This window comes from Mustela erminea, chromosome 20 (assembly GCF_009829155.1).
Source record: "Mustela erminea isolate mMusErm1 chromosome 20, mMusErm1.Pri, whole genome shotgun sequence".
Lineage (NCBI taxonomy): Eukaryota > Metazoa > Chordata > Mammalia > Carnivora > Mustelidae > Mustela > Mustela erminea.
The window spans coordinates 17,981,504-18,006,080 of record NC_045633.1 but is presented as its reverse complement, the minus strand read 5'-3'; the positions used below and the strand labels follow the sequence as shown (position 1 = coordinate 18,006,080).

Here is a 24,577-nt window from a genome sequence, read left to right as displayed (position 1 = left end):
TCCACCCTAGGCTGATAAAGTGGCCCAGAAAAGGCTGGAATCCTGGAATCTGCATTTCTCCAGAGCTCCCCAGGTGCTCCTGGTGCATGCTCCAATTACTGAGCCAGCGCCTTTAGACTTTTCTTGAGCACATTTCAAGAACGCATAGGAAAGTAACATATAATATGATAAGCATCTAAAAAATGTAGATGGGATTCATATTCCTAGAGAATGCTCATGGGCAGCTATGCTAAATGAACTCCACTGTTCCTCATCTTAAAAGATTTTTTGAAAAATTGAATAAAAATATTCCAAAGTTTTATTTTATTCTCCCCTTCAATGAAGTACGGTTGCTCCATGTTGAAGAATAAGGCAGTAATCCTATTTCCTGGCAGCCGGGCGCAGGAGGACGGTTCAGAGGCCCTTCCTGAAAGGCTTCCGCAAAGATAACAAAATGTCAGGGAAAGCTGCAGGGCAGGGCTGAATGGAAGAGGAGGCTTGTAATCTCGAATTCAATATAAAAGATCGAAAGCATCAAATAATCAGTCAGCGGTGAGCCTGCCCATCAGAATGTTCCATCTGCCTTGGAATTCAACTTTGTGATTGTATTATGATGTATACATTATACATCTCTCTCTCTCCCTATATAACCGCCTAGAAAAAGCTAGGCGCATCCGAGGTCCCATATGGAAGTCTTGCTTGATTTTGGAAGGGAAACCTTTGGAAACATCACCTGCCTCTGCCCCACCCCCAACCCCCACCCCATCCACCTTGAAAACATTAAAGTCTCTTTTCCAGGCAGAAGTTTTAATTCAGGGAGAAAGGCTGGCCCCCCAAATCAAGAACAGTCCAATAGCTGTATATAAACTCTGATACACAGCAGACCCACCCCAAGGCTCTAAACCATGATTCTGCTTTCGGAAGGTGGGTCTGGAGGGAAGTTCAAGGGTTTCCATGACCAGTGTTTACCATCACCATCACCACCAAATGCCTATCATTTACTAATCAACTACTAGGAGCCAGGCTCAAGGCTACATTCTAGTAATATCCTTCACTGTTGTTTACCATGAGTCTGCAAAGAAAGTATTGAAAAACTCATTTTACAGATGAAGAAACTGAACTTTCAGGGAAGTCAACTCATTTGTCCAGTGTCACACAGAATTTCTGGAGTTGGGTCTAGAATTTAGGTATCCTTGAGTTTACAATCTAGCCCTTTGTCTACACCTGGCACTACTTTATTGCCAGGGAGAGTTTTAGAGCCACTGGCAATATGACCAGAAGACAGCTCTCCTGAGGACTGGCTTTTCTAGATCTTTGGCAGCATTTTCTTAAACTGTGGCCCAGACACTACTTTTATTAGAATTGTCTGGTATTGATATGTTACAAAGGAGTATTGCTAGCTCCAACCGGTAAGGGTGTTTACCGAGTGCTCACAAAATGCCTCAAGCCATCGGTAAGCACTTCCCATGTATTGGGGTTTTAATCCTACCGATCTTTTGGTTCTTTCCTGGTCACACTGCAGATAGTCAAGCAATAGTCTTTGAGCAAATGAATGCACGAATCCCCAAGTTAAAGCCAGGGGAGGGGAGGTGTGAAGGGGAGAAGTAGCATGTCCGAGATCAGAGGCCGGGGCGTTGGAGGTTGGTTTCTCATTCCAGCTACCTAAACTCAGGCGTACCTAGAGATAGACTGAGGTAAGGTAATATGTGCGGAGCCCCCCCTCCCCCACCACCTCCATCTATAAGCGAGCCTTTCTACCTTTCAAACCACAAACCCGCCTTCTGCCAAGGGTGACCAAGAACCCCCTACCAAGGTAGGGCCTCTCTTTTGGCCCACCCTCCTGAATCTCAGAGCCGTGGCTTTGTAGTCCCCGTCAGTACCTGCAAGGCGACCAAAGTCAGTGCCTTCATTTATTCGGGGGCAGTAAATGTCATCTGAGACATGTGACCTGGTGAGAAACCGGCGGGCGTTGTCCTTGAATCCAAGTCTGCTGAAGCCGAGAATCTCTGGTCGCCACAGTGGTTTTTGTATTTTCATCCGCCATGTGAGCAAGGCTTGCTTTTTAAGTAGTGTAACCAAGAAAAATGGAAATTGTGGACTGTAGATACCTCGAAATGGCCTCAGACTTTCCGGGGCAGAATCCCATCTGTTTCCCTCTGACCTGAGAGGGAGCCAGCATCGCTGTGACTACTTGCCCCAGGTCACCTAGCATCATGGCTACCTACCATCCACATCTTATCTTTTCAAGTTTTACCTCCGTTTATTAGAACCTTGAGTGACTCTGCGATGAGATGGGAGTCCAGGACTGGTGGATGTTTCTCTGTGTTTCTTTGTACATTGGACCTGTAGACCGTTAAAGGTTGGCCTGTGAGCCCCACTAATATAACACTGCCAAGTTTCTAGATGAATAAGATTGCCCAAGAAGTTTTCCATATCCCCTCTTGTTGAATTATGTGTCCAAAGGTCCTTCAATCAGAGAACTCACCCATTGTCTTATTAATTATATCATCAATCAGAGAACTCGCCCATTATCTTATTTATTGTATCATTCCTTATTTTTCTCTCCTGCCATACGGGGAGAGCCCCAGAGCTCTAGGTATGTCGTATTCATCCTTTAGCCCTCACATCTGGCCAGGAGCTCTTTGAATGACCTCTAAATAGAACACTGTAGACTAGAGTAATGGTTTCTCTGAGAACCATCATGCCTACCTAGGGCCAACCGCCTTTTTTTGTCAATAAAGTTTTATTGGAAGATAGCCACACCTGTTCAGTTGTTTAGATACTGCCTGTGGCTTCTTTCACATATAGTGGAGGTCGTGTGACCCAGAGTCAAACTATTTTCCATATGACTTTTTTAAGAAAAAAAAAAATTGCTGTCTAGGTAAAGAGCAAACTGGAAAGGAGATGAAGTCATTTCTATTTTCAGAGTATATTTCTTAGTATTTCCATCTCCTAACATATATTTACACTCCTCTCCACCCACCAGTGCAGGAGAAATTAGCCCACTGATGAACAGGATCTGGAACTCACAAGCAATCTGGATCATGGCAGTTTGCAGAAATTGTGTGCTTCATGTGACAGGATTCTTTGACTGTCAGATGTAGAAGAGACATATCAATATTCCAAAGAACGATATCTATATGCGTCTGGGTGTAGACTGGAAAAACCCCAGTACCCCAGAGCAAAACCTTCAGAGTGCTTGTCTCTTTGTTCAAAGTGTTTATACACAGAAAGAAGTAATTAGTGAGGAAAATCCTGGGATTTTAGCTGAGATCAGTTGAATCTTAAATTCATCACCCATTTCCTGCAACGGACTTGTGCATTCAGCAATTTTCTTAGGCCTAGAAAATTTGCATAACGTATAGATTTGCCATTTGGTTAAATTAAATCTTGCAGAATATGTTAGGAGGGGAATAATCTTTTAGCTAGGCGGATTTGAGGATTCGATACAAAATATCAACATTGTTCCTTCTTAAATCGAGATTTAAACTGGCCTTGATTTCTGAGTGCGATAGGTTTGAGAAAAACCAGGAGGCCAAGGTGAGATGAGGATAAATCTTCAAGAGAGTCACTCCTGGAGAGGAAGAGTGGGCTGGCAGCAAGAAGGGGAGGCCGCCAGCTCCTTCAGGGGGATGCTCGCTAAGCTGGAGAATGGGCAGGCTCGTCTTAATAATGCCATCAAAGCAGAAGGCAGTGCAGAGTTTTTGGGAGAATTTGACATGTTCCTTACATTAGTTGGGTGCAGGGATTTGATTAACACAGAGGCCTGTGCCTGCTTCTTATCTGGGGATTTATCAACGAGGAAGGTCACTGGCATGGTCCAAAACAGCAGGAAGGGAAAGAACTGTCATGGAGAATGTGTTAGGGCTCCCACCATCTCCCCTGGCTCCTGGGACAGCCTGACATTCATAGAACAGGGAAGGAGTTCTCAGGATGTTCAGGAAACCAGTGCTGAAGGAGGGACCCCGACCTAAAAAGACAGTGGGCAGCATTGCACACTGACCGTGAAGATCCAGGACCCTCAGCAGCTGTGGAGGACCCAAGCAACCCAAGCATACCAACACCCCTGCTCCCCGCTCCCCACTCATCCCCAGAAGCCACCAGGGGCACACAAGCTCCAGTAGAATGAGAGAGAAAGCAGAGAGAGGCGCTTGCTTCTCACCACCAAGAAGCATCTCGTTTCTTTGAATGCCCTCTGCCTCCTCGGTCTCTTCCCCGGCCCCCCAACTCCAAAAAGGCAAGACCTAAGAAGAGAAGGAGGAAGAGGGTCCCAGAGGCGGCCCCTCTCATAGACAGTGCGAAGCCCTGAACAAGGGGGGCGCGGAGGCAGGAAATGCCCCCGCCCGAGGCAGGTCTCTCAGGACTTGGGTCTGTCGCAATTGGCAGAGAATTGAATCTCACTGCCTTTGGAAGCTTTAAAATGGACTGGCCTGAGTTTTTAATAACCACATGGCCAGAAAGCTACCCCATCTTCTTTAGATGTCATTAAGGGATTTGCCTCAGGAAAGGGCAGGGCCTGGGCTCTCAACCATTCTCCCGTAAGGCCTCCCACTAGGTACTGACCTAGCATCCTGAAGCAGCTCTTAGCCCCTCGAAATGGAAGTTCCTTTGTCATAGGTTGGGGACAAATGATAGAATCTTCTTCTCTGAGTCATCAGGTGATGCAATGAAATATAATGTATGCAAAGAGCTTAACAGAGTGCTAATCATTCCGCCAATGTTTATTAAGTGGCTACCAGGTGTCAGACACTGTTCTAGATGTTGGTCGTCATTGTCATTGTGGTCTAGGAAGGGCACTTACGTGTACTGACTCGTGGGGTAGGTGCTAATGATATTTCTAGTTTCTGGATGAAAGAAACGAAGCCCAGAGAGGTTAAGTAACCTGCTCAAGGTCACACAGTGAGGAAGTGGTAGAGCTGGAATTCACACCCAGATCACTTGTTCCAGAGTCTGCAAGTGTTTGTTGCTGTTATTATTAGTAGAGGTAGTTATTTTCAACACCTCGGTCCTGGAACTGAAAACTGAAACTTTAAGCATGGCGAAGGAGAGAAAGAGCCCTTCCTATAGCCCTATAGCTATTCCTTCCTATAGCTATTCCTGTCCTCTGATAAGCAGACCCCAACTCCCAACCCCATCTGCTATATCGCCAGAAATTGATACATATATTAGGTGCTCAATAAATATATTTTTGAATGATAAGAGAGCACCTGGTTTCAAGCCCAGTGAAACTCCTTTCTCTCCCCAGGACAAAACGCTTCATCCCCCGGTGTTTGCAGGCTCTGCCTCAATGACACTGCAGTAAACTGAATTGTGTCCCACGACGCTTTCATGTTGAACCCTTAAGCCCCATAAGATGGCATTTGGAATTGGGGACTTTGGGAAGTAGTTAGAGTTAGATGAAGTCATGAGGGCAGGGTCCTCCTGTTGGAATCAGTGTCCTTACAGAAAGAGGAAGAAGAGAGAAAGCATTATCCCTCCACCACGTGAGGACTCAGGGAGGTCGCAAGCCAGGAAGAGAGGGCACACCAGGAACCGTATACACTGACGCCTTGATCTCGGACTTACCAGCCTACGGAACCCGGAGAAATAAACATCTGTGGTTGAAGCCACTCGGTCTGCCGCATTTTGTTTTAGCAGCTCAAGTGTGCTCATACAGATGCCTCTGTAACCCGTCACCTTTACTGATGTGTTGAACACTTGGCCTCTTGTAGGCTCATCCTACACTTTCAAAGAGTGAAAAAAAAAAAAAAAATAGCGAGAGAATTTGGAGTCAGCCCTTCTGTGTCCTGCGGCACTTCTCCGTTCTGAAGAATTTCATCATTCCGGCAGAGCATTGAATTTATTCGGGTTGAGGGAAATGTGATGAGTTTCTTAAATCTGTGTCACCTGGCTGTGGAATCCGCCCCGCCGAGCTAGGAAGGAGGCATTAACTACATCCAAAGCTGTGTGATTAACTTATTTGTTTGCCTACAGAGCTAAAATGAGAAAGCAGGGAGCTGAGGGAATCTGCACCAGCCCCGTTTTGAAGTAGGATTGTGAGAATACCGGAGACGTGGGTTTTAATTCACATTCCCCGGGCTTGCCATTATTATTATTTTTAATGGAAAATAACTTCGCACCATCTTGCTTCATTTTAAATGGAGAATGTGCAATATTGTCTAACGCGGGGCTTGGAGTTGATTTAGTATGCATGATTTTCTCCCCTCCCCGCCCAGTACTTTGGTTCTTTGTACACATTCAATATCGTTACATTTTTGCTTAGAACATATATATTTTCCCCCTGAACTTTTCTCGATTGCTTTTTTATCAGGTTTACAAATCAAATCAAATAGGTATATTGCAGAGCTCTGTGATATTATTTTCTGAGCTTATAGTACAATGTATTGAATTATGCCACTCCATGCTCTTAGCTCCTGCTCTGTGCTCCAGATTGAGAGAGAGGGACTGTGGACCCTGTAAATTCACTTGGCGCCCAGCATTACTGGCTAAATCAAGACCACTATTCAGGCTGCAAGAAGAGACAGAGCAAGTGTTCGTTACACAAATCAATTTGGTCCAAAGTACATCGCAGTGGGTACTCAACCATCGCTCACATAATATTGTCAACTTAATCAAATAATGCCTTGAAGACACTCACAGGCTTTTCTCTCCGAGAAATAACTTGATTGGTAGAGGAGGAAGAAGCAGCTGGCTATTCTAAAGGACACTTTTTATTTATCACTGTTAAGCGCTTTGGGCATGGAGGGGAGGAAGCCCCGAGGAGAGGGGGGATGCTTCATATTCACTGGGCTGTGCTGGGAAAAAATTGTGCTTGTTAGCATCCTGTCTTGGGCAGTGGGTTTCGACACCCTGGTGGCAGAATTGGGGATGCTCATGGAGGAGAATAAGAAGCTGGACCTAAACCTCTTTCCTGGAATGACACAGTAAATATTTGTGCCACAGTTAAGAGCTTCCAACGTGATTCCATATAGCGTTTGTCTCTGGGATGTTCATGTGCTAGTAGGACAGAGAAGTCAGTAATCTGATAACAAAAAATATATATGGTTAATAAGGGCCCAAGAGAGGAGAGCCCAGGACTCCAGGTACTCAGAGGAAGCGTCTGGAGCATCTGATGCCTGGCTTGGTTCGATTTGGGCTGGTTGGTTGTGATAGGGCCCTGTTCACAGAGCTCATCACTCTGGTTCCTGCCCCGACTGAGGACACAGGCAGTGAGAACTCCCCTAAGTTTCACTCCTCTGTGCAAGTGCTTGGCGGTTGCCCTCTAGGGCTGAGCAGTCTTTAGACTTCACCTTGACCTTGAGAGGCCACTGAGGGCCAAAATATGGAATCCAGAACATGGAGTTAAATATCTTTGGTGCTTTTGTGGCCCTGCCGTCTCCTAGCTGCGTGACTTTGGACAGGTGCCTTAACGTCTCTGAGCTTCCGTTTTTTCAAATAGTTATGGTGATCAGTGGGACAGGGTGTGAAAAACACTTCACAGGATACCAGGGACATGTAGGACCTCAGCACGGTTTTATATTCAATACCCGATTCCAGGCCCATTCACCAGTTCTGCACTGAGCTCATCAGCAACCTGTGGATGGTAGTATTGGGCATCAAATATGTCAGCTCAGGATAGAGGAGGGGGAATGGCCTCACGCTGCAGTGGTTCTTATCTGGGGGCCCGTGGATGTCTGTGTATCCTTCAGGGAGTCTGGGAACTTCATAGGCAGAGGTTCAGGGATTAGGAACCTAACAATTTGAAGGGACCATTATTATACTGCCAGCCGCAAGAATCTGTGAAGCCCATGGCTGGTATGATGCAGGAACTGAATTTTTAATTAAACTCAACTTTAATTAATATTTAAACACTGACATTGACTCAGGTAGTTACTAAAAACCTTTTAGGTGTGTTTTGAAAATCTTGGCCATTTTTCAAAGTCTACATATAGATCAGGTATTTCCAATGAAATGTAATATCTATATTGAGATGATGAGCCCTGGGTACAAATTATATACAAGATCTCAAAGACCTAGGAAGGGGGAAAAGGAATTTAAAATATCATCTACACTACTTACACATTGAAATAATAGTTTAGATAAATTGGCTTAAAATAAATATATCCTTAAAGTTAATCCCACGTTTCTTTTTCCTTTTTTGAAATGTGGCTTCTAGAAATTTTAAGATTATGTGTGTGGCTCCTATTTTATTTTATCAAATGAGACTGCTCTAAAGTACATGACCAAGGTCCTTGAACTATATCCAGTGCTGTGTTGTGAATACGTGTGTTTTTAATTTCCATCATGCAAGGGAGGAAAAATAATTTTCCCCCTGTTCTTCTAGGTTCTTGGCTAAAACCCCCCAAGATAAAAGAGAGATAACAGGGGACAAGAAAAACAGGACCCGAATAACATGTTTAACCTTCTGTAGCCATGGGACCCACCCAGGAAAGACTGAATAATTCCCAGGAATGGCCCAAGCCACCAGCTTAAACACCATCTCCAGCTAAAGACATAAGATGTGCAGGGGTGCCTGGGTGGCTCAGTGGGCTAAAGCCTCTGCTTTCAGCTCTGGTCATGATCTCAGGGTCCTGGGCTTGAGCCCCACATTGGGCTCTCTGCTCAGCAGGGAACCTGCTTCCCTCTTTCTCTCTGCCTGCCTCTCTGCCTACTTGTGATCTCTGTCAGATAAATAAATAAAATCTTAAAAAAAAAAAAGACAGAAGATGTACAGTAGGCAGGGGAGTGAGCGATGGGGTCTTATCAGGAAAAGAGCAATAAACAAGCATGAGGTTGTTCTAGATCGAGGTCATTGTCTCCTCTTTGGAAGCATTTCTAGAAATTTAGGGACTTTATTTTCTTGCTACCTCCAAAAGGGAGACACCCCTACAAATGGAGAGTTTCCTTAAAAATGTAAATTTCTCTTTTGTGAAGGGTAACGTCTACACTTTTCAGAGCTTCTCCTGTGTCTGCTGTTTCTCAAAAATAATCATCCCAAAATAACCCTTATGCCAAAGAGGCATATTTTGGGGTGGCAAAATATAATTTGGTACAGTTCCCTTTTTATTTCTTATGGATGTCTCCCCCACTACAGGCGCTTAGCCCTGTGCCTCCAATTCTCTGATTTCTCCCTGAACTCTGATTTCTGCAGACAGCATCACCACGTTTTACTCATCCGTCCTTGCAATAGTCACCTGTGTTGCCTCCAGCAGCCTGGGACCACAGACAATACTGTGATGGGATCTTTGATCCCTACTTGTGTCTCAAGTGACTGGCTCAGAAGGGTTTAAGGAACTGGGCTGGTATGCGACAGAAGTTTAGCTCAGAGACATCCAGCTACAGATATCTCTTGCCTGTACTCCCGAGGTACCTGGTCATCCCGGAAGATGGCACCCAGGTGAACTCAGCAATGCCCCGTTGGCTTGGAGGGGAGATAGAGGCGGGGCCAGACTCTCAAAGACACATACGAAACTATGCGGATTCTCTCCAGCAGTCATCCCTGGATTGGTCGATATCAAAATCCAATTTCACCAGGATTAGCCTTGGGTTGCTCAGAGCTACTCATTGAATTAGGAACGATTATAGCAGAGGGAGCCCCGCGGTTCTTTATTAAGGTCTTTGCGGAAGCACTAAGTGATCTTCAGGAGATTAAAGTGCCGGTGGTGTTTTCTTAACATTTATAACCTGCACTGATATCTGGGGAGTTTGTTTATTAGGAAAAATTCTGCGGCACACATCCTGCCTCCTAATATGGCCTTTGAACTGGGCCAGAGCACAAACTGACCTTGCTGCCCTAATGAGCTTATTGGGGAACCTGTGCCAAGCGCTGCCTGGAAACCCACCTCTTGAGGTGAATGGACTTTCCATTCGCGTGGGGTCCTGCGACCCTGGCTGCGTGGTGGGAAGGTGGCCTCTCGGAGTCGTCAGTATCCATGATCCCCGAGATGGTTATTCACACCGCCGATAATAGTAATGGTACGTGACCCCTGTTCATTCACAGGACCTAACTGTCACAAGACTTTGCTTCCATTATCCCACTCTGAAGGGTCCAGGACACCCATATGCAAACTAAGACCAAGAGCCATGAAGGTGGCGTTCATGCAACTCACTTGTAGCAAAAGCCACGGGTACTTGCCAAGAACTTGACATGTGCTCCGGCTCATGGTTCCAGTCGGTGCAGTTTTGCCCCCTCAGGGAACATCTGAACCCCAGAAGACAGTTTGGGTTGTCCCACTGCCATACAGTAGGTGGAGGCCAGGGGTGTCCATTTTACGGAGGACCGGACAGTCCCATATCGAGGACTTAACCAGCCCCAATGTCCACATTTCGGTGCTGAAAAATGGCTCTGGGGATAGGGACAGACCAATGTGGATAGAAACTCACCCAGTCTCTGTCCTCATGGATTTCACATCCTGGTGGAGGAGACAAAGAAACACCATAGAAACTAATCTAATACAAAATCTAATACAAAGGCGAGAAGTGATAGGTGCTATGAAAAAAGTGAACGAGCAAGGAGACAGGAGATGCAGAAGCTTTAGATAACGGGGCCAGTGAGGGCTTCTCCAGTGGGTGCTGTCTGGGCAGAGAGCTGGGAAGAAGGGGGCAGCCATATGGGCATCTGGGGAGAGAATTTTCCAGGCAAAGGAAGAACAGGCATGAAGCCCAAGGAGGGAGCGTGCTGCGTGCATGGAAGGAGCCAGGTGGCTTTTGAGTAAGGAGCAGGAAACTCAGGAAGCAAAGGGGTCCGGGCCAGAGCGTAGTGAACCTTGCAGCCCAGGATGGGGGTCTGGACTGGAGGGTTCTGAGAGGGAAGGTGGCCATTCTACTTCCACCTCTAGTGAGTGAGCAGACCAGGAGCAATTTGCTTGGTCTTTATGTGCTACCATCTGATCTCCCAAACATGGTTATGGGGCATCTTTCCAATTCAGCTGGGTCCCACTTTTAGAGCCAAATATGATACTTTAAAAGAATCAGACACGGATAAATCAAGGTTCTTCTACCAGCCGTTAATTCCAAATAAGCCTTAACACGTACCAGCCTTGAGGGATGTAATTACCAACCAGGTAGCCCCTGCTTTTCGGGGATATGCCTCCTAGATGTGCAATTCTCTTAGCAACTTTCTCAGCTTTTTCACATGATTTTATTTTTGTCTTTAGAAATTTCACGCTGTGCCTTTGCCATAAGCTTCACCGACCTTCTCGGGGATGCTGTGACTGCTTGTCCATCTGTGTGAGCTACAGGGCTAGGCTCAGGGAACCTGCAGAACTAACCTTGTTTTTAGGGTGTTGAATGCCTTTCAGGAGGCCAGTGGAGCACCTCTTGGCCCAGCTGAAGGGGATCATCACATCCAGGGGGAGGTGCACAAAGGCAGCCCGAGAGCCTGGGCCAGGGTGAAGGGAAGACTCAAATCTCTCTTTAGACAACTCATCAAAGTTCCCAGCATGACAGATGGGGAGCCTGGGACAACTCCGACAGGGACATTCTCTCTTCTTCTAGAGCGGGTGTCAGACCAGCCCTTTCCCTTGGTGGTAGAAGATGCATCCACTTCCTGATAACAGCTACTTCTTCTACGTGCACTTCCGGTTTGCTTATTTAGAAGAAGATTATAGCGTGTTGAATGTGACCTTCAAAACACATGTTCACATCCCATTCTCCGTAAACCCATGATTATGACCTTATTTGGACAGAGGGTCCTTGTGGATGTAATCAAGCATCCCAAGACAAGATCCAGGGTGAGCTTTAAATCCTTATAAGAAGAAAAAGGCAGAGGGAGATATGAGTCCCAGATGCACAGAGAGAAGAAAGCCATATGAACGTGGAGACACGTGGAGAACGTGGAGAGATTGGGGGAGTGTAGCTTTAAGCCAAGAGATCACCAGAAGCTCAAAGAGGCAAATGTGGGCTCTCCCCTGGAACCTCCAGAAGGAGTGAGGTCCTGACAGTGCCCTCACTGTAGCCTTCCAGTCTCCACAACCGTGAAGGAGTCCATTTCCATTGCTTTTAGCCACCGTGTTTGTGGTAATTTCTTAGCAGACTCATATAGGGACCTAAAACTCAGGCTTGTCCTGAATATATTTTCCCTGACAGTTCCCAGAAAATGAGAAGGGGAATGCTCTCGCCCTGATATCAGAGTCAGTGAGCACATTTCTGATCCTCACCCCTGCTGTGCCCCAGGCTCCGGAGTCAGCCTCTGGACCCTAACGTGCTCCCCTGCCCTCTCCTCTCCATTTACCCGCAACGTCGGAAATGCTTTGGGTTTGTTTTCCATTTTACGTGTTATCTTTAAAAATTACTTTTAATACACAGGTATTCCGACATAACAATTTATGAGCTTTTGTACACATGCCCGCACTACAAAATGATTAATTGAGCGTTGTATGTTTTTATCAAAGGAAACAACGCAGAGATTTCTCCAAAGTCCTGTTTGACTAAAGATGATTAATTTTAATTTTCACATGAGCGGCATAATGCTATTAATCATTTAATATGTTTAATCATAATCTCTGTAATTCCTAATTAGGTTTATTAAGCTGAAACATCCAGCAGTTATGTACAAATCCAAATCTAAGTTTCTTTCTTGGGATGAGAAGGAGCTTGTTTTAATTTGCATTTGAACAGCAACTTCTAATCGGAGGGAAGAAATGGACTTTAAGCTGGGATCTCATCCGCTGTCTCTGCAAGTTTAGGGTCTTAGGTCAGAGGACATGACTCCAAAGGCATGGTTCAAGGACATTTCTGGGTCTTGGTTGTGTAACCAAGGGTCATGTTACCAGCAGAGAAAACACAGTTCCCTGCTTGGTTTGGGCCTGGGTGTTATAATATTGTATTCGACTATTACCTGAAAATACAAAGTGGACCATTCATTCATCCTTCACTCATGACTTGATTGATACACTCGTAATGCCTTTACCTGCTCAGTCAGAGGCTCGGCCTGCATTTCCCATTTGGTGGCCATGGCTCAGCCCCGATGCTGGGTGCCAGTCCCACCACACCCCAGGATGATCTGTAAGTGGCTCCTCTTAGTTTTTATCATCTGTCCTTGCTGCCCGCTGACTTTGACACTAACGGGCCCATGTACTCGAGTCCCTGAATCCAGAACCCGGTATCACCTCTGCGTCTTTGCCTGTGCCTTGCCCTCTGCTGGTACAGCATCAGCCCCCTTCGTCTCTTCTGTTAGACATCTCCCACCGAAAACCTAACCTCCAGAACTGGCAGGGCTCCCAGAACGTCCAGCTGTGTGGCATGTCCCTAATTTCAGTTTACTCAGCCCTCTGTGACTGACTCTGACCCCAGCCTCACCCCTAGCTCTTTCCTTATTCTTTCTCTTAAACTGAACTAGGAACAGCGTGTGCTGGGAGGACTATCCTGTATGTCCAATATATAGTAGTTGCTCAGGAAAAACATGCCTAACAAGCAAATGAGAACCTTTCCTTTCCTCAGAGAGGCTTTCTCTCTCCTTGCTTTTGACATTTTAAGGAAAAGTCACCATCACTCTAAAAAGCTCACTGCCTTCCATTTATTGAGTTGATGTCCCAAGAACTCTGCCAGATTGGCCTGTATTACTGCATTCAGTCTCCACAGAGCCTTGGAAGGGGTGCACTATTATGATTATTACTCATTTTCCAGATTAGAAGACCGTCACCATCCTCCTCCTTATTCCCCTCCAATAACACAGACAAAATGACCAAGGGAAGCATTGGTGCTACCATGACGTAGCACCTCAGACTTGCAAAGGTCTTCCGAAAGCAGTTTTGATACAAAACCAGCTTGGAAGAGTAGTCTGCCAACTTTGGGGAGGTCTCAACTTCAAAATGCTATTCAGGGGGTATTAGGAAGGCAAATGAAGAAGAAGTCTGTCAATAAACACAAGGATTGGGCACCTGGGTGGCTCAGTGGGTTAAGCCACTGCCTTCGGCTCAGGTCATGATCTCAGGGTCCTGGGATCGAATCCCGCATCGGGCTCTCTGCTCAGCAGGGAGCCTGCTTCCCTCTCTCTCTCTCTGCCTGCCTCTCTGTCTACTGTGATCTCTCTCTGTCAAATAAATAAATAAAATCTTTAATAAATAAATAAAATAAATAAACAAACACAAGGATTGGGGAGAAAGTCACTAATTACGGCCATGTTATTGTGGTATATGTATTATATAAAGTATTTATATGCATATATAAAACATTTTTATATATGAAAAACATGTCATATATATATATTTTTTTCACTTGTCTCCTCTATGTCTTTATTATCTTATTCCTGCCCGATTGCATGGATAGTTTTGTCCCAGTTACAGGCTTCTAAATCATTTAAAAGTAGGTGAGGCTGATTCTTCCCTCACAGATTTGATGGGCTTCCACACAGGCTTTCCATTATGGTTTTGGAGAAGAAAGTAACTGGTGTGGGTGGCATCAACTGCCACCCAGAGGCGATAGACGCTAATTGCAGAGAAAGTATCCAGAAGCATCTCTAGAGCCAAGAGTATGGGAATGGCTGTAATGATACCAAGCGTTAATGTGACTCTCCTGCCTGTATATGTGCCGATACAATATCGTGTTGTCCGGGCTTTTGTTTTGGCAAGAGTGGGAAGCAGAGTAATGAGTTATGCTAACAGCATGACTTTATCGACACCAATATAATCCATAGAACGTTCTGGAGATGTTCTAGATCCACGTTGTCCGACATGGAAACCACTAGCCATAGGTGGCCATGGACTACTTGAAATGTGGCTAGTGTGAAGGAAAAACTGGAGTTTACATTTTACTTAATTTTAATTCATTCAAATTTAAATAGCCACACGGGGTCAGCTGTAATAGACATCACAGGCCTGCCCAACCAAGAAATGAGAAAGTAAAATCTTAAAAAAAAATTAAGTCAGTTGGATGGTTACTTGGACTGCAAAACACCAGACAGCCTTCTCCAATGTTTTACTACATTTGCTAATGTTTTATCTGGACAGCTGCAATAATTATGCAGGCGTATCTTAAGATTTTGGACCCCTTTGGTTTATGGATACACTCTCTCCTACCCTTAATGATGAGGTTTTCTCTGATTGCCTGCTAAAACTCCCCAACACCTCCACACCTCCAACACCTCCAACTACCCCTCCCCTTGTTTTATTTTCCTCCATGATGCTCTCCTTCTACCAGTTCCGTATTTATTTATTAATGAACTTACTCCCTCCTCCCCACACACCCCCTGTAAGAATTACACTCCACGGAGGCAGAGCTTGTCTGCTTTCTCACTGCTGAATCCCAATCTACCTTGGGCTCTCAGGAATGTTCAATACATACTTGTTGAATGAATGGACGGATGACCCAGCAGCTCCTTTCTTGTCCTTGCTCCTTTGTTCCAGCATTTTCCTACCATTTCGGGGAAGCTAAAGCACTTTGGAAAGAGCGCACAGGTCCACTCAGAGCCTCTTTACTCTTGTCCTTTTAGCAGACAGATGACGCGGCACCAACGGATGGCCAGCCCCAGACACAACCTTCCGAAAACACAGAAAACAAGTCCCAGCCCAAGCGGCTGCACGTCTCCAACATCCCCTTCAGGTTCCGGGATCCCGACCTCCGACAAATGTTTGGTGTAAGTAGTGCGTTTTCCCTGTGCGGTGTCCGCGCTGGGGTCCCCAGAGCCCTTCCCTCCTCGTGTAAGTTCTTGGTATTTATAACATGAAGGTGAGATGTTTACATAGGGGGAAGAGAAAGACATTTTAGATCCTAGTCTGTGGGTATATTGTGGCCAGAGTCTCCTTATGATTTTAGTCTAAATATCTTTGTATAGGTTCAGCATGGTCCTGCTTTGCCAAATGGTCTTCTTCTCATTAGTAACTGGAAAATCACAAGGCAGATGAGTTCCCAGATAAACTAGCACTAAAGAAGCCCACTGATGATCCCAGATCAAGTGGCCCGGGACCCCGTGTCATGGCCAAAATGAACATCTTGTGTCCTTCTCTCTTTTGTAGCTGCCAAAGTTATCATGATATGCTCCTGCACACCTCACTCTTTCCCAGGCACTGTGCACTTGGATTTCAGGCAGCTTTAGAGTATTATGACTTCTGCATAAAGCTTCATCAAAAAGCAGAACAGCGGAAGCTAGAGATTTCTTAAGTCTGACTTGCACCCTGCCGTATACACTCTCTTCTTGTGATGTTCTCTGCCACTGATGACAGCCTTGCCCGGCTACCATGATTGAAACACAGAGCAGGGCAGAAGCCACCATCAACACAGAGAAAATAGATGATAAGGTTGCTTCCTCGTGGGGTATGATTACTCGGATTCTTTTTCTGGAGGAAGCCTTGCACTGTCCACCTTCAGAAGGAATGAGTTAACCACGTCCTGGGCTCTGAAGGACAAAACTCTGACAGGGCTTAGATACCCTTAGTAGTTTTTTTGTTTTGTTTTGTTTTGGTTTTGTTTCTTTTTTTTTAGTTTTTTGCAAACGTAGTCAGCCGATTTGCCCATGACAACCATCCCAGCATTGATGGGAGGTGTCTGCGGATTCTGTGAACAGAGCTACATCCTTAGCATTTGACTTAGAGGAAAGGTTGGCCGCCTGGAGATTGTTCTAAGAGTTGGTGGTTGGATGCAAATGTTACAGAAGCAATAAGAAGAGGCCAAACTTTTAATGCCGAACCCTGGGCCAAGGAGATCTCATTCCCCTGATGCAAGGGGGAGCTCTGGTTTGTGACGCTGCAATTGTGGGGTTAGCTCGCGTGTACCTTCTCTTTCTTTACCATGCATGGTGTTTATCAGATCCATATCTGACACAAAGGCAGAGCTAGCGTCCTAATATTCAGATACCCAGACTCGAATCCTGACATTTCAGAGGAAAAGGTCAGCTTCTGCACTTTTATCTCTCTCGTTTGGTAATAACCTTGAGTTGAGCCCTCTAACTTCTTGCAGAGTAGAGATACCCTCGGGCACTCTCAGGTCAAAGATGACTTTGAAAAGTGCAAAGCATTCAAAGTGAAAGTGGAGGTTAAGTGTGTATAAAGCAGTGAGACCAGGTTTGAATGATGGGCAGCCAGAGGAATTAGATTCCTTTTGCCACGTCAGGTTAGAAAGTCTTGCTCCGTGGTCCATCTTTCCTCGTCAGGTGTCACTGGGAGCTTGGCTTTGAATCTGGCCCTCTTAATGATCACCTCGGTGCTCTTTTATGGTGTCACTCACGGCAACCCACCCCAGCTCCCAACCCGATGGCGCTCTCCCCTCCCTGGTCTTCTCGGTTATCTTGAAAGTCACCGGAGGGCTACACAGCCAAGTCAGAGAGGTATTGGAAATAATCCGCAGTTGGAACTCCCAAAGACAGCATCCTGCTTGCACGGATATCTGAGCCCCTCTGTTCTTATAGGGCGAGGGCAAGTGATGCAGAGCGAGGTCTTGCCAAAGACTGAACATACGACCCAGTTATCAAACTATAATCAAAATCCACTGGTTTCAGAGCCAGTTTTTGTAAAAGTCAACGTTCCTAAGCAACTGACAAAACGTTGACTTGACAAGATGATAGATACGCTCAGTATCAATTAAGAAAACGCGGCATACATTCAGTAATATTGAAATTAATTTCGTTCATCACAAACAGCATCTGTGTTCTTTTTAAAAGTATGCAAGGTTTTTTTTTGTTTTTTTTTTGTTTTTTTTAATGAGTTTCAGCTCTAAAAATTTGGGGCACATATAGATTCCTGAATTCTTTGTATAATGCTGAGGCCTTCTTGGTTTATGACCACTGTTCTGAAGAAACGGAATTTAAATATGAAAAAATCTGTTATTCCCAGCCAAACATTGGCGGTGGCAATCCCACTGTGGTTATCTGATACACTTAGTTGCATGAGCCGAACTGAAAGGCATCTGTAAACATTCGGGTTGGTTCCCCACACTCCGGTTGAGAAAACCAAGTGTGGTTTCTTCCTGTAGGTCTTATTTACTGTAAGAAATGACATTTTGATTCCAATTAGGTCCTTTCCAAATCATTTGGACATGAGATCTCTTCTCTCTTTATATTGCCTTATTTTGCTATTGCCTCTTCACTTTGGCTGCGGCTAGCCGTGGAACGGGGGAGGGGGGTGGGGGGCAGTGGTGATTACAGAGAAACACCCTCTCGAAGATTTTTGTGTTTTTCTCCTTTGTCTCTTTTGTTAAAGGCGGCCACGGGGATTTGAAACCCAAACCAAAACCAGACAAAAGAGGAAGCTTCTTTCTCCAACTGCCTAAAACCTAGCCGTGTTCCTGACAACTTTTGGAACTATTAATAATTCAGCTGTGAAGTTTGCAATTTCTGCAGGCCTCATGGTCACCGCAGGTGCCTCACATTTTGTTTTTCATTCGTGGCTTCAGGACATGTTCACTGGGATTCTGGTTACCCATCTCCCACCATGTTCTTCAGGGCTTGACATTTTTTGCTTCCTCCTCCCTTGGAAGCATTTGTTCTAGTGTTTGGCATTAAATTTTCTAACTATGCGTAGATTTTCTTTCCTTCCTTCCTTCCTTCCTTCCTTCCTTCCTATCAAGATGGAACATTCCTTGATCAAGAAGTTACATGCCCACAGTGGTGCCAGAGTCTTTTTACAACCTCAGTTGGGGCGTGAGTGAACAGATCAAGGGCATTGGTTCTGGATGTTTCCCTGAAAGAAATGTTGGTTCTAGCCTGACGACTTCCTTCTTGAGCTCTGTCCTCATTTTCAGGGAGCATTCACGAGGGTGGGCATCCTTTATGTTTGAAGTCTTAATGATCCCATGAAAGGAATGTGGGTGAATGTCCACCAGATTGAATAGAATGGCTTGCTCTTGGACAGAATGGTTCTTTAACCTAATGTTTAAAATTCACACGTATCTGGGTTTGGGGTGAAAGAGGTGCCTATGCTATATCCAGACCACTGACACGACACATTGCATTATAGTACTGTTTTCAGAAGTAGTGGCTCATGGAGCACAAGATTCAAATTTACACAACACCCTTGTTGATGTCACAGCCTTGCTTTTGATACAGACCCTCTGGACATGAAGAAGATCTACAGAAGTCACTCATTACTGTCACTCCAAAATAGACCACGAAGTCACTCATGACTGTCACCCCAAAACAGACCACATGACTTCCAGAACATACAAAAGAAGCCTTCATGTTCACCTTTTCAGGAATAACATAGACACCTGCACCTTTTGCATTAATGCCAAATTCTATGCACTGTGCTGTTTATACTAAGTGAAGCATTCCTTTTTTTTTTTTTTTTTTTGGACCTGGCTTGGTGCCTCCCATCTCTGCATTCCAAACAGGAAGCCAACCCTATGAAAACTGAGATGATGCCTTTTCTTCGCCTCTGTGTGCGCTCTTTGAACTAACTTTTACTTTCATATTTTATGCTGTATCTGCTGAACATCGTCCACAGTTTTTCAGAGAAACATTATTTGATCTGAGAATGTCTCAAAATGCCTGGTATGTATTTGCCCCAGCGTGTGCCTAGAAGCCTCCGGATTTTATTCTCGAAACCGCCGCCAAGACACCTTGCGTGCATTCCGGGACATTGTCGAACACGGCTGCACACGGGCGTTGAGCAAAGTAATGCGAGTTAAGTCTGCGAGTCATGTCTGTTTAGACTGAACATGTGCCAGCTGTGTTTACATCATTAGTACCAAACTTCCCAATTAAACTGTTGATACTATAAATATAGTACACAACTGTCTTAGGAGTGGGGCTCATAGCAGCGTTCTCACTGCTCGTTTTCCTGGCTCTGGGAAGCATCCACCCAGTGGCAACTGCCGAGAGGCAAACATTCGAGACCATTTCGGGGCATATGGTGTCATTGTTTCATTTAGGGAATGACATATGCTAGGATTACTTCTTGATAGGTTGGTTCTGTCTCAACCAAGATCTTGTTTTAAAGGGAGTGTTGTCACGTTGCCTGCTTAGAGAATGTTCCAGAGGTGACATTGGCTTCGTGGTTTGGGGGAGTCCTTCTCAAGCTTCCCTGTTCATAAACGTGTGCTCTCATGCTCTTAGGCCCAAAATAAATGTGATAGCATCGACGTGGACTGAATATTGTAAGGAGGTTCTATCGAAATCACTGCTTCTGAGGACTTCCCATGTTGGAGTTTTTACTATGAAATTCCGTTCACCTTTCAACAGCAAATCCCCCGTTTCCCAAATCTGAAAGTTTTCTTCTCCTGTTTTTAACGACTTTCTCTGCCCAAATCTAGGGCACTGAAAATGCTCTGTAGAAGAATATTCTCTTGACCCAAAGGACATTAGAGGGTCCACAAACGGCAGGGTGAGTTGGCTGCAGGTTTCTTGGTGTTTGCATCATACCCGCTGGCAGTGTAGCCCTGCCCTGTCCTCTCGGAGCTGGGCTGCTTCATTTCTTCCTGCCCTTCTCTGTCTCTGGGAAGATGAAAAAGCACGTCCATCCGCTCGACAAGACCGATTCAATCCACAGTCCCCTGACCGTGTCCGTATTCTGAAGGATGGGCACATTTCCATGACTTAGCTTTGGGTTTCTTTTTTCTCCTAGGTCAGAACAACTTTTGCTTCAAGGTTTTGAGCTATTTTTCTTCAACTGGAGTGTGCCTCATTTTTTCTCCCCCTGTCATTCCAAGAAAGCTAGTTTTATTCCAGAGGACAGCTTCTCTCTGTTTCAAATATTTTTTTTTCTCAAATCTTAGTAGGACCCTCTTAGCACTTACTCTCAGGGTCCTCCCCACCCCATATCCCGTGACTGAAGCTCAGTGGTGAGGGGGGCTGCCTCTGGTTCTCTGTGTTCTAACCATTTGTTCCTTTTCTGTCCCTCCCAACCACTCTGGCCTCTGCCGCATTGAGGCTGCCTACTGCTCTCCATCTGGGGGAGAAAGACAGAACACAGACTCTCCTCAGGCAATAAAAGATTAAAAAAAAAAAAAAAATCCATGCTGCAGAGGCAAACAGAATAATGCAAAAGCTCAAAATAAAGGAAAAGGAGAATGGACATATTCCTTCATGTGATTCTGTTTACTTTTTAATCACTGAAATGACCGCTTGCCCTCATTGTGCATCAGGGTGAAATTCACCTCGTAGTTTTCCTGGGCCACGTCACACACTGTTAGGACACCCACCCATGGTATTTCATGCAATCTGAGAAAAAGGAAAGGACTCCAATATCAGGGGCAAAGGACCTTGGACTATCAGATGCTTCTGGTTTCAAGGGTCCATGTTCCCTTATTTTTAAGGCGTGTATCACAAATTACTTGATGTGCCATTTCTCACTAGGACTACAAGACTGAGCAAATAAAAAAAAATACAAGATGACAATAGCTGAATTAGAATTTTAGATAACATTTTTATTAAGTATAAGAGTGTCTTAAATATTGCAGGGAATGTAATTATCCTGAAAGATTTGAAATTTAAATTTAACTAGGCATCTGTAATTCAGCCGGCTGCCCCGTTTGTAATCTGAAACCCTGTTTCCAGGCTCACATATGTCGAGTGGCTTTCACTTCTTGTAGAGCCTCTTCCTGCTAATTGTCTAAAATCTATCTGTTTGTTTAACAAAATGGAGAATCATCTTGAGGGAAGTACATTTCAGCCTCAGGGCTAATCCCAGCTCTGCTGGTGTCTTCATTATGAGGGATGTCCACATGGTGGGTCTTGCTTTCATCTGTTCATACTGGATTTTTTTCATGGCCTGGCTCTTCCTGTAGCTTACACGGAGGCCACGGGCCACCGTCTTCACCATCAGATGCCATGTGGACATTTTACCATTAAAATCCATCATCAAGGCCGCTTCTGCTGGTGACTAGCGGAGTAGGCTCTGAGAATCAGTTTCTCCACCAGCCAGTTTTCATCTTTGCTGCTCAGTGCCTGGGAAAGCAACTGTCCACACCAGAAGAAAGAAAAAGAGAAGGGCACCTGGGTGGCTCAGTGGGTCAAGCTTCTGCCTTTGGCTCAAGTCATGATCTCAGGGTCCTGGGATCAAGCCCCGCGTCAGGCTCTCTGCTCAGCGGGGAGCCTGCTTCCCCCTCTCTCTCTCTGCCTGCCTCTCTGCCTACTTTTGATCTCTCTCTGTGTGTCAAATAAATAAATAAAATCTTTATAAAAAGAGAGAGAGAGAGAGAGAGAAAGAAAGAAAAAGAGAACTAACCACCTGATTACAGATTTTGCACAGGCCCATATTATGACCTCTCACTTGGTGGGGTATCCAATAAAATAAAAAACATATGTATGCTTGTGCTTTCTCTTGGTTCAAGCACATCACTAAGGATGAAACAACATAAAATGTCCACCCCGATACTGAAAGAGAAAACAAATAAACAAACTCGGACTTGGGGTTTAGTTACCAATGTGCATAATCTGATGTCCTCCATTTCTCTTGCTTATAAAACATTTCTATTTCTTTGCAGCAATTTGGTAAAATCTTAGATGTTGAAATTATTTTTAATGAGCGAGGCTCAAAGGTAAGCAATTTAATTTACTTTAGGATTGTTTAGCTTATTTTTAAACGTTTGCTATGGATAATGGGAAACAACTGCACTGTTTTAATTAGCACATTGTGAAAATACACTTCAGTGGGAATTCCTTTAGAGACCTCCTCCAGTTTCCAAAATGGGGGGAAATGCATTGGGTTCAGTTTAAATGTATAAGGGGGTAATTTAAAATTGCTGTTTTATACCTATCTATTTATCTATCTATCTATCTATCTATCTATATATATCAAGTTTCCAGAGGAAAATTACCCATGCTTAAAAAATAATGTTGTTGCTACATTTTTGTTTTTCAGTGATAATTATGTTCTTTATATTAAAAAGTGAGTTGATAGTCTCATGCGCAGGTAAATATGTGATTATTCTGTATTAATAAAGTGCAGTTATTTTCCTGGGTTGTAGGGGAGAAAATTTCATATACACCAACCTTTTGAATATAATCGGATTCATTAATATGTTTGCCACTCCCCATTTTGCAATTTGCCATTGCTTTGAATTCATTTTTGGTTTTCGGTTTTTTCTATAGGAGACCAATTTCTAAGTCAATTTTTCCAGACCTAAGCATGTTAGTAAAAATCAGGGATTATGTGGAAAGGCTCCAGCACCTTCAGCGTGGAAATATGTTTAAGAAGAAAAGGCCCAGTTCTCTCAAAGCATCCCGTCTATCAGAGGTCATCAAAATGCAGTTCCCCGAGCAGCAGCACCTAGGAACATACCAGAAATGCAAAATTTCAAGGTCCAAGCCAGACCAACTGAATCAGACACTCAGAATGGGAGCCCAGTGATCTGTGTTTTAACAAACCTTCCAGGCCTATCGTTAGAGTTATAAACACTGTGTTTGCCTGTTTTAGACAAACGCCAACGCTTCATCTAAATGCAAAATGCCCCTTTGCCCACTGGTGTTTTGTGGTGGCGAACGTGTCTTCATCCTACCTACGTGCACAGAAAACTCCAGGGCTCCATCAGAATCTCCCTTAAGGAAGGCAGTGCGTTAGGCTTAGCAGAGATACTGAGTGGTAAGCATCCTGTTGGAGGACTGTGAGATTGACCTCAGCAGCCAGAAAGTGACCACTTTCAATAACTCTGCCCAATTTCCAGGGTACCAGTCTCCAGGCTGGCAGGAATTCTAAGCTCCCTTGTATCCTCAGACTGTGCAAGTGGGTATTGGGACAGATTGCTTATCAGATACAGAGAGACACTGGATTTAGCCCCATAACTTTCCTCACGTAGGCTATTTGGGACAAGTCCGTATCCAAGAGGGTTTATGAGAAGAACCGGTTTTCTCTAAGGGAGCAAGTGCTACCCCTCCTGGGCATAGCAACCACCTCCTTGCATTATTCCTTGGGTAGTTTGCACCCTTTCCATCCTAAATAGGATGATACAGCTTGATGTGAGGGAAGAAAATTCTAGTACTTTCCTTTCCGTGGCCAAAATGATGTCGTGATATGCTGCATGAGATTTAAAAAAAAAAAAATTATTATACTCTCTGGTTCTGCCAGTGCAGGGGTCTTCTCCCCAAATTTCAAATACTTTAGTTATTTTTATATCAGCAGTGTGACCTCTAGGCTGGGGGAAATATAAGTTCATTTTCTTTCTGCTCCTTAGTTAAAAATCATTATAGAAGCTGTTTCTATACCTTGCAAGGCAAAGTGCATTAAGAAAAAACATGCCCAGGGGTGCCTGGCTGGCTCAGTTGGTAGAGTATGCAACTCTTGATCTTGGGGTTGTGAGTTCGAGCCCCACGTTGGGTGTAGAGATGACTTAAAAATAAAATCTTAAAAAAGAAAAGAAAAGAAAAATGTGCCTAGCCTAACTAATCCTTTTCACTGAGGCCTGATGCATTCTTGGCAAAATCCTAGATGACCCGGAATGTTGACTAACTCTCTTATAATCCTGAGTCTGTGGCACTAATGCTTTTAAAGGTTGTTGTGTTTTTCTTTGTTTTTTGTTTTTTGTTTTAATTTATATTTATTTTATATTTTGTTTTGTAACTTTTGCCAGTTAGAAAAAGCTGTTTAATTCCTTTCGAGAGCTGTTTTGGGACATTAGAAGAATATCATTTGCTATTTTGAAAGTACAATGGAGGAACTATTTTTAATCCCTCTTCCGTCATTGCCACGATTAGCCTGTCTCTAGGGCTTTAGCGGTGAAGACCGTTTAAGTGCCGCATCCAGTGACTGACTTT

General features: G+C 44.5%; 1 protein-coding gene across 20 annotated transcripts in view; it reads left to right on the top strand.

Moving 5' to 3' along the window:
• The window catches only part of RBFOX1 (RNA binding fox-1 homolog 1), a 1,460,772-nt gene that overhangs the window by 1,318,732 nt on the left and 117,463 nt on the right, over nt 1-24,577 (top strand). For all 20 annotated transcript variants that reach the window (XM_032326756.1, XM_032326745.1, XM_032326757.1 and 17 more), the window contains 2 exons: nt 15,389-15,532; nt 22,312-22,365. In XM_032326756.1, the coding sequence (XP_032182647.1) occupies nt 15,389-15,532; nt 22,312-22,365 (198 nt within the window). The remainder of the gene's footprint in view (nt 1-15,388; nt 15,533-22,311; nt 22,366-24,577) is intronic.